Source organism: Lissotriton vulgaris, chromosome 5, assembly GCF_964263255.1.
Source record: "Lissotriton vulgaris chromosome 5, aLisVul1.2, whole genome shotgun sequence".
NCBI lineage: Eukaryota > Metazoa > Chordata > Amphibia > Caudata > Salamandridae > Lissotriton > Lissotriton vulgaris.
Genome location: NC_141693.1, coordinates 1,335,604,453 through 1,335,617,406, shown reverse-complemented (window position 1 = coordinate 1,335,617,406; position 12,954 = coordinate 1,335,604,453). Strand labels below are relative to the sequence as shown.

Genomic DNA, 12,954 nt, shown 5'->3' with positions numbered 1-12,954 from the left:
ATGGGCTGGCAAGGCCGCATAACAGGTATGACGCCTCTATGGCACGGCACATATCTGCGCACTGTTACGGTGCTGGAGGGGTTCCAGAAGTGGGATCTACTGGGTATATCTACATTGGGAGATGTCATGCAGGGAACTACACTCACATCTTTCCAACAGCTGCAGACAGAGTTTCAATTGCACAAGACACAGTTTAATAAGTATCTCCAACTGTGACACGCACTCAACCCCCTACTGCACTCGCTTGAAACTCTGCCTGAATTTCACCTCCTTGAAGGGAGATTGCTTGCGGGGGACATCGGGGCACACAAAATACGTCAGATATACAAGACTACTTTCCATAAGACACGGGTGGGATGGTTAAGAGATTTATCAGACATGACGGATGATGACTGGACAGAAGCCCTGGCCAGTCCTGCTTAGATCATGTCGTATCATGGAACCTTCCATTTGACCCAAGACTATTTTTATCACATAGTATACTGACAGGATTGGTGGGAACAAATATAAAGAGCACTTACTCTTCCTGGCCCTCACCCTGGCCAAAAGTGACATCGCACAGCAGTGGAAGAATACATCCCCCCGACAATTGGTGGTTGGAAGAAGACCCTAGACTGTTGCATGGGGGCAGAGATAGCAGTCTTTCAGGCTCGGGGTGCCCCCAGAAACACAGGAAAATATGGTCCAGATGGGCGAATTATTGTGGTATTGATTTACCGCCTCTATCGAACACAGACCTTGTATAGAATTGCTCCCTCATAGGATTCCGGTCCCTGAATTGATCAGACACTATTAAATTGTTACTGGTGGTCGAATATATCCCAACTTAATCTATTTTGTGGGGTTTCAATGTTATGCATGGGTTCCAGTTTTTCACAAACTTACCATGGATATATCCGATGTTTCACATGTTTACTGCCTGCAATCCCCTATTATGTACCTTGAAAATCCAATAAAAATATGTTTACAAGAAAGAAAACAACATTAGATCATGCAGACGATGTACAGAACAATTCTAATTAATGCTATTCTCTGCGTCGGAACAAAGTGGGAGTTCCGCTGATGATGCAGGGTCATGGTGCGCTCAAGGTGCTCAAACAAAAATGCAGCAAAACTCTGCCTGCAGCTGCTGACTGTGAAAGTATACAAATACATAGGCGTGTGATTTCATGAGTGAGGCCGCCAAAGCCAGCACTTCAATGGAGACTTGGAAAAACAGTCATATGACTATAGGGTAGATACTAAAATTGCCACTGTTGGGACCCCAACCATGAGGTGGATGTTATGCCTGTGAGATTTGAGGGTTGAGGGATGGAAATAGGTGTCATGGAGTTCCAAATACACCATCTAATCCTAAGCATTTGTGCTCAACAATACCCTAACTCAGAAATATTGTTTTGATTTTGTCATGGTGAACAAAGAGGTTCTGGGACTTCAGGCCCAAAATGGGTTTGAGTCCATTGCACCCTCCTCAATGGTCCATTTTTACAGGAAAGCAAGAAGTTCTACCTCCAAGATAAAGTCATTGGATAAACTGCACTTTCTGGCAGAAGGAGCATGATTCTGAGATTGAACGGGGAGGACATACCCCTTGTGAATAAGCAGGATCACCCAGTGAATCATTGTGAAGGTTCTTTATTAACAGGAAAATGAGTGACTGAGGCAAATCAAAGAGGATATTGGGTGGAGGAACCCACCAAAGAGTCTCCTCATATCAAAAGGTATATCCTTTAGCGGAGACAGAACACCCCCAGTAAATGCATTTAAGAGCTTCTACGCATCCCTCCTGTGTGGAGTAAAAACTAGAACCAGAGAACAGGCCACAGTGCGAGAATTTGCATTGTGGCATGAAGGCCGTTGACCATCTTACCAACTCGGAAAACAGACCTTTTACATATTCGGGGAGGCTTATTAAAGTTACCTTTGCCAGTTTGCACCGGATGTGAATGTATCGTCCTTAGAGACACAAGGCTTTAGCAGTGCACAAAGTAAAACTGCCTGAAGTAAAACTTTGTGTTCCATGGAATCAAGTCATTATGACTTGACACCATGATCTGGTGATGTCCTAGTTAAAGCGTGGGGTTCAGTTTTGCTAAAGATGCTTGAACCACCAAATTCCCTGCAGATGGTTGGGTCAACATGAATTTTGGTTCAGCCGAAGTGGGCATAATGCACCAAGCAATTTACTTGTAAAGTGCCTAGCCCAAAAGGACTTTTTCCAGGCAGCCAGCCCGTGTTTTAGGAGAGCTTGTTAAAAGGTAGAAGAGGTTCTGGAACTGAGGAGGATAGCTGAGGATTTCCACAAGCATGCTGAATTTGGGGTCGGCAGACGGAATCAACAACTCCAATGCCCAGATTGCTTTATGGACAAGTGCCACAAATACACACACCTCATCAAAGTGAGGACCTGAAAGAAGAGGGATATCCTCTTCAGGGGACATAAAAAGACATGGACATTTTGAGCAGAGAAGAGTATCTATATTATAAGCAGTGGGGAGGTTATTTGCCTCCAACTCCTCTTCCTCCACACACCTGTCCAGTGCAACTGTGAGATCACTTTTGGTAGGAAATTAGGGTTGGTATGTTGTACCAATTTGTCCATATGAAGTTGGAAGAATTATTCTCCTACAGTTAATGCCTGAAGCTCACGGACACGTCTGAGTGAAGGGACTGCAATGAGAAAATTAACTTTCTGGGCTGGAAACTGGAGACGGCATGAGTACAAAAGTTCAAATGCGGGACCCATTTACCTTTTTAATACAACATTGAGGTTCAAGCTGGTGTTGGAGGAACCCTACGCAGGATAACTCTATTGGGGCCCTCTAGAAAGCATTAATGACAGGAATCCTGAATATAGTTTGTTTCCTGTTTTGGGGATATGCTGTGAATGCTGTTAGGTGTAGTCTTATGGAAGTGTAGGCTATCCAAGAGTTTGTAAATGCAGAAGGTAAGAGACAATGTCTTGGCGCTTTGACGCTTTGCTGTTAAGGTGTTAAATCCTTTGAGTGACAACAGTGAACAAAGCGCTTCCACTTTGCCACACATCCGGCTCTGGTAGTGGATCTTCTTGAAGAATATCCATATTCTGTTGAGGGAGATTTAAGAATCCAAATTCTAAGACCTCAGGAGCCAGGTTGCAAGATTGAGAGAAACCTCCCGGCGAAATACTGAGAGGTCTAGTAGTGTGGTGAACCACGGTTGTCTGGCACATGTGGGAGCCAACAGAACAAGTGCCAGAGACGTCTATCGAAGATTGAGAATCACAAACGGAGGCAGTGGGAGAGGTGGAAAAGTGTAAGAAAATATCCCTGACCACCTCATCTATAGTGTGTTGCCCTTGGACTGTGGGAACCTGGAGGCGAAGTTTGGGCATTTGGCGTTGTCTGCTGTGGTGAATAGGTCTATGTCTGGGTGACCCTATTGCTGGACGAATGGGTGGAGGCCTTGTGGGTTAAGCTCCCACTCGTGGACTTGGTTGTCTCCTCCTGAGGAGATCCGCAAAGTCGTTGCCCATCCCCGGTACGTCCTCTGCTAAGAGGTATATATTGTGTTGGAGAGCATAACTCCAGATAGTTTAAAAAAGATGAGATAGCTGAGGTGACACCCTGGGGGCTGTGGTGACCCCGAATCGAAGCACATTGAGCTAAAAATGCAAGGTACTGACGATCTGCTGGGCGAATTGGAATGTGGAATTAGGCGTCCTTTAAGTCCAGTGTGGCAATGAAGTTGCCTAGTTGTAGAAGCGGGATGACAGCATGAAGAGTGACCATGTAGAAGTGCTCTGATAGAATGTATTGTTTAGGGGTCTGAGGTGGAAGATTAGAATTCAAGGCCAGTCCTTTTGGGGATAAGGAAGTAAAGTGAATAGACACATGCCTTGTTGGTATGATGGCACAAGTTCTATTGCTCCCTTTTGTAAAAGAGCTTGAATAACTTTTTTTGAGGAGTTCTTGATGGTCTGTTGACAGTCTGCAGGTAAGAGGTGGAATGTTTGGAGGTGTGGAAGTGAGCTTCAGGCAATAATCATGTTTGATAATATCCTACACCCATTGTTTGGGTCTTCACCCGACAGGTGCAGTGTAATCGGGGTGGAATGGTGGGCAAATCAAGTCTTGGTGGTGGAGGTGGAAGGTTTGGTAAAACCTCCTCCACCTTAAGAACTGTTTCCTTATATGAACCCCTATAGTATCATTTTGGGGAGTATGTCTGAGTGTGTGTCTTATTATTAGAGGTGGATGCCTCAGGGAAGGTTGTTCTGGACCGTCCACAATAGGATGAGCGGCAAAAGGAGCCACGTTGTGCTGGTGTTTGCAATGCTACCCTCACTTTTGCCGTCTCATTATCTTTTTTTATCTTTTCTCAAAGGGTATCACTCTGCGACCCAAAAAGACATTTACTGTCAAAGGGGAGGACTAACAAGTACTGTAGAACTTCAGGTTTAAAACCTGATCCACATTACCAGGCATGTCACCTTAGAAAGAGGATTGAATTAATGCCTCTAGCAGCTGTATCAGTTGCGTCAAGTGCACAAGGTATAGTTGTGTTAGATACGACTTGGCCCTCCGATGTAATCTGGTATGCCCTGCTTTTATGTTCCTCTGGGAGATGTTGCATTCATGTGCAGCCGATGGATATGCCTCTACCTCGAGTTCTGGATCTTCCAAACCAAAGAACTCCTGCGTATAATCGACGCCCTGTTGAAACATTTGTAGTCTCCGAGCCCATCATTCTCTCGGTGTATAAAAGAAGGGTCCCTGTAGAAGTATATAAATTTGCTTATTTATTACAAAAATTCAAAGTGGTAAAAATACAAAATCACTGTCAATTGATCACAATGAATAAACCATATAATTTGGTACATAGAGTGCCCCAGAAAAAGAAAAGGGAGTGGGATAGCGTGATGCTGTGAAGGAGAAGGACAGTGAGGAAGTAAAGTTGGTGACAACTTATTTTTATCGAAATTAATTCAAAATACAATACATTTTCAAGGCTTCAGATCCCTGAGCCGAAATAGGGGATCATAACATCTCCCCAATGCTTTAAATAATTTCTGTTGACACAGAGGTATTCAAATTAATGAGGGCGTGTCAACTGAAGGAAGATAATGAGGTAGCCGTCGACGTTTCGACCCCACGCTACAATGGTAGGCGTATTAAAAGCCTTACATCGGGGTCTTCATCAGGACAGGGTAAACAACAAGGGTGCACTACAGTATATGCTCAGAGCGAGCAAGGGACAGGACTGTATCCAGATCAGCCCCGTGTGTCCATGAGGTGATATCTATATGCCCGTGAGGGCTAACTCCAAACGTAATCTTGTCTAATCAAATGGGCCGTCGCTCAAGATCACTTTAATCTTGCAGATTCTGTGTTTGGCGGGAAATTATGTAGCCATTGGAATGTCTCTATACAGGCCGTGCGGGCGAACAATATCCAAATCCCCGTCTTGTAACGTTTCTAAACAAGGTGGGCCGAGCGGCGGTGCGTCGCTGTGGATCGCATCAGTCTTGCCGCATCTTCTCTGTGATTAACACGGAGCTCGGAGTGGACATCCTTCTCTCGGCATTTTTTTTTCAATCTTAAAAAGACCCGCAGGCCTCACAGGTTGCTTCCTCGTGTTCAGGAGATACGCCCGTTACACACTAGGTGTAGGTCAGTGCGTGGAAATTTGTCGTGACAAAAAGGAAAAAAATCGAAAGGTGTCCTTCGATCACCAATTGGACGTCCGTTGGAGTGAACCTTGAAGAGAAAATCCACCCACAAGTGCAAAAGCCTAAGGGGGCCGTGGTGGAAAGACAAATTCGACATTGATAGTATAAGGAGAAAAGCAGTGATCGAACAGCGATCGAAAACAATACCGACTGTATCCGAGAAGAGCCTGACAACTGTATCGAACCAGAGCAGAGGCGCACACGTCCGAACCCAAAGGCAGAAAAAAACAATCTAACAGATTGATATTCATACCTGCCTCGTTAACACAGCAGCTATTAAGATAATTGTACTCCTAGTACCACCTATCCTGTTTCGCACTCTTTACATGATCTAAAGTTGGCCTGGAAGCCTAGATACAAAATATCTGTTGCACATATTGTGGTTGTCAATAGGACTGTATTAGAAATTACTAGACTAGTAAAGCTAAACTTTACATAAGCTGAATTCAATTTCATTAGCGATGTTCTCTTATTTGCCGGCTCAGGGGTGAACTGGAATCAACTAATTAGAAATACATTCACTATGTCCAGTAAAATAATTGTATGTTTCTAACTGGGCTTTTCTCACTGAATGAAAACTATTAGTAATATGCAGCTTTCTATAACGTGCTAGTTTGAGTACTTGGTAATGTTTATATTACTTTATTTCATGTTTCTTATCAGATTAATGGACTCATTCATGGTGTTCACCTGTGACCATCATCATCTAGTTAAGAAAACTGCCGGAATTGAAATATAGTGTCCCAAGCGTCCCAAAGTAAAAAATAAAAAACTGGAATGACATATAAAAAGAAAGACATAGAGAACAAACTTGAAAACTTGTAATCTACCAGCAAAATATTATTCATCGGAAAAAATAAGATCTGTAAATTCAATCACCATGGATGCTACTGTAACCGAATTTGACAGGGAATAAAAATAGTCACCCTTACTAACCCTGGGCGGTGAACTACGCTCTGTTCGTGGAGTTTTTGTAGTTTTTTCTCCACTCGCAATCACCAATTGTAAGTACCCTGCTCATGATCGCCAATGGTGAATTGGCGAGAGCAAGCTCCCACTCTGGTAGAAAATCTACCCGAGCGGCAGGAATACCGTGTGAACCGCAGTTCGCACTGCACTTTGCCACTTGCGGAACTCAACTGAGTTTTTTTGTCACATTGCAGAGTTCTGTGTAGCGGAACTCCGTGAACTACGCCCAGGCCTAACCATTATCTTAAAGAAACATTTTGTGCACACATATGCCTGAAAACAAGTGAGGGTCATGTGAAGGCAGGAAGAAAAAGAGAAACTAAGATGGCCAATTAGCTTCTTTTAACATTTATCTCACTCACACCCATCCATTATCACTGAAAAGTTCTTCAAGCTATAAACAACACCTTTATATTCCTAAATGCGCTCACCAAATGTGGGCTGTTAGTGTTAGAGAATATATTTCTGCCATGCCACATACTAGACAATCCCGTAACTACCGCTGCTCTATCCACAAGAATAGAAGGGAACACACTACAAATAGGAATGGCTGTGCAATCTAATAAGAGATGTTTTCATTCGATTTACGCACAAGTAGGTGAAAAACTCAACCTGACCGGGGGAAATAGAAGGCTATGGGAAATAGGGAAATATAGCCTTGAACTTCCTCCCAAACATAACCACTACAAATCAGAAACAGACAGGAAGATACATTTCAAATAACATCACATACACTGGAGAAGAAAGATCATCTTCTTTCAAAGGCTGCGATAGCCATTTGTCTCTTCAAAACCTCCCTCAACAATTAATTCACTCAAGAGTAATCAATCACAGTGCACAAGCTCATATTCAGCACCCAATGTAAATGTGAGTAAAACAAAAGTCCATGTTTAGTACTCTAGTAGTAGGATGGTTCCCACAAACACACCCCAAAATGGCTTAATACAGAAAAGAGGCCATACTCTGCAGGCAAGGCTACTCACCTCTTTCAGGTTGACAGGATCTGCAAAAATGCGGGCCGGATCCTTCTCCTGCAGTAAATCCAATGTTGTACGCAACAGCACATTAAATGGAGTTAGCTGGAGTTCCAAAGCAGCCTGCTGCACCTTCACCTGAATAGAACAGTGAAAGGGTAAATAAAGATAGAAAATTAGTCACTTGTTATCTAGATTTCAACTTATATGTAAAAAGTCAGTGTTGGTATAAAATATATCATTAACACTTGCATAAGAGCTACATTAACGAAACTGCACTTTTTTAAAAAAAATATTGAACAAAAGAAGGCAACTATTCTTAAAATGTCACTAGCAAAAAACTAAGTAATTATTATTATCTTCCTTGCACTTTTGACAAAGAAATAAATGAAAGCGATGGTAATAGAGCTAGCTAGACATCAGCCTAAACAATACAGAAATCTGTGATTGATCCTTTAAGTACATCAGCAGCACCTCTACCCCATCATGCCCCACTATAGCAGCGACTTAATTTCACTTTCATGGGACCTTAATACCATGACCTCATCCTTATGTTTCTTCTGGAGAGAAAACTGGGTTGTTTAGGACTTCAATATAAATGTCCAAGGAGCTAGGATTAAAAGTAAATCTCCCTCCTTCATGGGTTATAAATTAATAGTCATAAAACTATATTGAGTAACAAGCCATTCCTCGAAAAAGGGGAGAGGAAGAAAACAACAAGATCATAAACAATAATAGGGAAATTTGTTAATAAGAGAGACTTCATAGGAGATCTGACCCACATAGGTATTTGCTCTGCAAATTACCGACGTGGTAACCATACGTAGGTCTCTGGGTAGATGTCTTACAAATGCCTTCAATCATAACATTTTGCTGGATTGTGGTAGCCTCTTTTTCCCTTTATTGTGTGAGCTTTTGGCCTACCAAAAACTGACTTATTCACTTTTTGATAACAACATAAAATGGTTCACCTACTGTTTGGCTGTTTGGACCAATCTAAACCTGTGTGATCAGTTGCATAATTGATAAGGAGCTGAAGAACAGGTTACTTACCTTTGGTAATCTCGCTCCTCCCGTTTCCATCTCGCTTCTCCCGTTTCCAGCCAAAGTCATCGAGAAGACTGTCAACAAACAGCTGGCCACCTTCCTAGAGACGAACGGATCCCTCGACCCCTCGCAGTCTGGCCTCCGAGCCAACCACAGCACCGAGACCGCCCTCATCGCTGCCACCGATGACATCCGAACCCTGCTCGACAACGGAGAAATAGCGGCCCTCATCCTCCTAGACCTCTCCGCAGCATTCGACACTGTCTGCCACCGCACTCTAGTGCAGCGCCTCAGCAACGTCGGAATCCAGGAGAAGGAACTGGAATGGATCATCTCCTTCCTCGACAGAAGGACACAGAGAGTTCGCCTACCACCGTTCAAGTCAGAGGCCACCGAAGTCATCTGTGGCGTCCCCCAAGGATCCTCGCTCAGCCCCACCCTCTTCAACGTCTACATGAGCCCCCTTGCGGCCATCGCACGCCAACACAACCTCAACATTATCTCCTACGCCGACGACACCCAGCTGATCCTCTCCCGGACCAACGACCCTGCCGCCGCCAGAGCCAACCTACACGAAGGGATGAAAGACGTAGCCGAGTGGATGACGACCAGCCGCCTGAAACTGAACTCAGACAAGACGGAAGTCCTCATCCTGGGCTCCTCGCCCTCCGCCTGGGACGACTCCTGGTGGCCCCCCGCCCTGGGCACCGCACCCAAACCGACTGACCACGCACGCAACCTGGGCTTCATCCTAGACTCCTCCCTCTCCATGACCAGACAAGTCAACGCCGTCTCCTCGTCCTGCTTCAATATCCTGCGCATGCTACGTAAGATCTTCCGGTGGATCCCCACCGAGACCAGGAAGACGGTCACCCAGGCCCTCGTCACCAGCCGACTGGACTACGGCAACGCCCTCTACGCCGGAACCACCACCAAGCTCCAGAAAAGACTCCAGCGGATCCAGAACGCCTCAGCCAGACTCATCCTCGACATCCTCCAACGCAGCCACATCTCCGGACATCTGAGAGACCTGCACTGGCTCCCCGTCAACAAGAGAATCACCTTCCGTCTCCTCACCCACGCACACAAAGCCCTACACGATCAAGGCCCGAGTTACCTCAACAGCCGCGTCAACTTCTACGCTCCAAAACGCCATCTCCGATCGACCAGTCACGCCCTCGCCGCCGTCCCCCGCATCCGAAGAGCGACAACAGGAGGAAGGTTCTTCTCCTACCTGGCCACCAAGACCTGGAACTCCCTCCCGACCGACCTGCGCCTGACCCAAGACCACCTCTCCTTCAGGAAGAAGCTCAAGACCTGGCTGTTCGAGCAGTAGCAGACCCCCCCCCCCCATGCGCCTTGAGACCCTCCGGGTGAGTAGTGCGCGGTATAGATGTCTTGATTGATTGATTGATTGATTGTAATGCTCTTTCTGGAGATATACTATCTTAAAGCACATTCCTCACCCTTACAATATTCGACGGGTGCCACACTGGCTCTGAAAACATTTCATAACAGTGCTCCCTTGCGCCAGTGTGCAGCTCTGTGAAGGCTACATTCTGCTCTGGAAGTGATGGAGTGTAGCTACATATGGTTAGAAATATATCTCAGACACTGGTTCACACTCCTAGCCACAAACATTCTAGACTTTCTTATCCCTACAGGCCGCAGCACCCAACATATACACCACCCGCACTAAATAAGACGGGACTCACTGTCATATATAAGTGTACCTGGCTTCAGCAGACCAAGAATTAAAGCACCCAAGTCATTTGAACTTCTCACCTGCCACTTCACTTTCACAGCAACCTTGTCTGCCTCCTGTTTATCTGTTCTAGAGACCACCACAGAGCCTAGAAATGTAAGCCGAAATTTCAGAACTAAACATGTCAGCCTCCTAAGACCCTACATTGGATGGAGACTTCAACATACTAGACTACCATACTAAATCGATGAAGGACTCCTTCTACACAATCATCACTCTGGAAATCATGCAACACATCAAAATAACCCACTCCAAAACTGAAAAGACAACAACAATGTCCACTCTTTATTTATTCATTTATTTTAAGATTTATAAATCGTGCAAATACCCATGGGTGTCTCGGCGCTGAAGGACCATGGACTTGTGCTATATAGCAGGGAGCTACTGGTTAAATAACCAGGTTTTTGTCTTTCTTCTAAAGACCAATAGAGACTGGCTGGATCTAATCTCAGCTGGGAGGGTGTTCCAGAGTTTTGCCGTGGCCACGGTAAAACGCCTATCTCCCCAGGAAACCGTTCTTGTGCGGGGGACCATGAGGAGATTAGCCGTAGAGGACCGGAGGTCTCTAGAGGGAGCATAGGCTTCTAAAGCATTGTCGAGGAAGAGAGGTCAAGATTTGCGAGATGCCTTATAAGCAATACACAGAGCCTTAAACTTTATGCGGTTTCTCACAGGAAGCCAATGATAACGTTGAATAACGTCAGAGAGAGATTTTTGTTTTGGGGTTCCAGATAGCATTCTGGCTGAGGAGTTTTGAACAAGTTGAAGTTTGCTAATGACTTTATTTTGAGCATTCATAAGAAGAGCATTACAGTAGTCGATGGTAGACATTACTAAAGTGCTAACCAATGTTTTCCCTGCATTTAGGGTAGGTATGGCAGTAGTTTTTTTATATTATTCGTAGCTTGTAGAATGATGATGATACCACAGTATTTGCGTGGGGTACAAAGGACAACCTGTCATTAAATATGACACCCAGGTTTCTGAGCTTGGTGACTGGTATCATAACCTCTGTTTTCTCAGAGTTCAGTTTGAGACAGTTTGTGGTCATCCAACTACTGATGGCAAGCATGTCCTTCTGAAATTTAGCTGCTACTATGTCACCGTCATTGTGTACATTGAGCACCAATTGGGTGTCATCGCATAGGATGTGAGTCCCATCCCGTGTGATTTGATGACTTTAGCTAAGACCGACACATAGATATTAAAGAGTGTCGGACTTAAGGATGATCCTTGGGGGACACCACATGGGAGGGCCAATTGAGAGGAGTTAAAGGGGCCAATGTTTACAGATTGAGTACTGTCGGTAAGAAAGGAGAATAGTAAGACTTTGGCTGTCTGATAAATGCCCATATGTGAGACACGGTCGATCAAGATGGTGTGATCGACCGTGTCAAAAGCTGCTGAAAGATCCAGCAATATAAGAACAGCAGTTCCTCCCTGATCGAGGATGATTCTTAAATCCTCTGCTGCTTTAATTAGCGCAGTCTCTGTGCCGTGGCCTTTACGAAAGCCAAACTGAGTATCATCCAAGAGTTGGTGATCTTCGATATATTTGGAGAGCTGGGTGTTAATCACTTTTTCAAAAATTTTGGCAGAGAAAGGAAGACTTGCTATTGGTCTATAATTCTTAGGTTCGTTGATGCCTAGATTAGATTTTTTTAGTAGTGGTTTAATAATGTTTTTTTTCCTTATCTTTGTGTATGTGCCAGATGCAAACATTACATTGCAGATGTTAGAGAGTGTTGATGCAACTAAGTCAGCTAGTGGCTTAAGTATTGATGGGGGACAGGGGTCAATGGCAGAGCCAGATTTAATAATAGTGATTAGGTTTGAAATCTGCTCAGTTGTGGTGTTTTCGAATATTGCTAAAGAGTGTTCGCATTCCGGGGGTTCTTGATTCAGTGGCTGGTTATCTCTTTGAGTTTGAGATGAGCAATTGGTATAGATGTCGTTAACCTTTTCAAAGAAGTAATCAGCAAGGGAGTCGCACAGTGACTGAGAAGGAGCTGGATTACAGTTTGAGACTTGTCCAGATAATTTAGCAACTACCTGATAAAGCTGTTTACTGGAGTTTTGGGCGGTCTCAATCTGAGTGATGTAATATTTGCTTTTCTCCTGAGCAATTAACAGTTTATATTTGTTGAGCGACTCTTTATAACGAGTTTTCTCTTGATTATTGTAGTTTTTACGCCACTGCCTTTCGTGATTTCTGCAAACTTTCTTCTGTGCTCTCAGGATTTCAGAAAACCAGGGGGCTGATGGGGAGCAGCGGTTTTTCGAGAATGTCTTTTTCCACACCAATAAATCAAATGCATTATTCAGCCACTTAGAGTAGTTTGATGCTGCTAAATCAGGATCTGGGCAGGGTTCCGGATGGGTAAGAGTTAGATGTGCTTTGAGTAGTTCAGGTTCCATACTCTTCCAAGCTTTAGTGGGTATAAGGGAAATTGGAGCGGTGTTCGATATTGATTTTCTGTCAGTAATAA

General features: G+C 44.4%; 1 protein-coding gene across 2 annotated transcripts in view; it reads right to left on the bottom strand.

Moving 5' to 3' along the window:
* Positions 1-12,954, bottom strand: part of BRPF3 (bromodomain and PHD finger containing 3) — a 589,697-nt gene that overhangs the window by 268,753 nt on the left and 307,990 nt on the right. For both annotated transcript variants that reach the window (XM_086923268.1, XM_086923269.1), the window contains exon 5: positions 7,663-7,791. In XM_086923268.1, the coding sequence (XP_086779394.1) occupies positions 7,663-7,791 (129 nt within the window). The remainder of the gene's footprint in view (positions 1-7,662; positions 7,792-12,954) is intronic.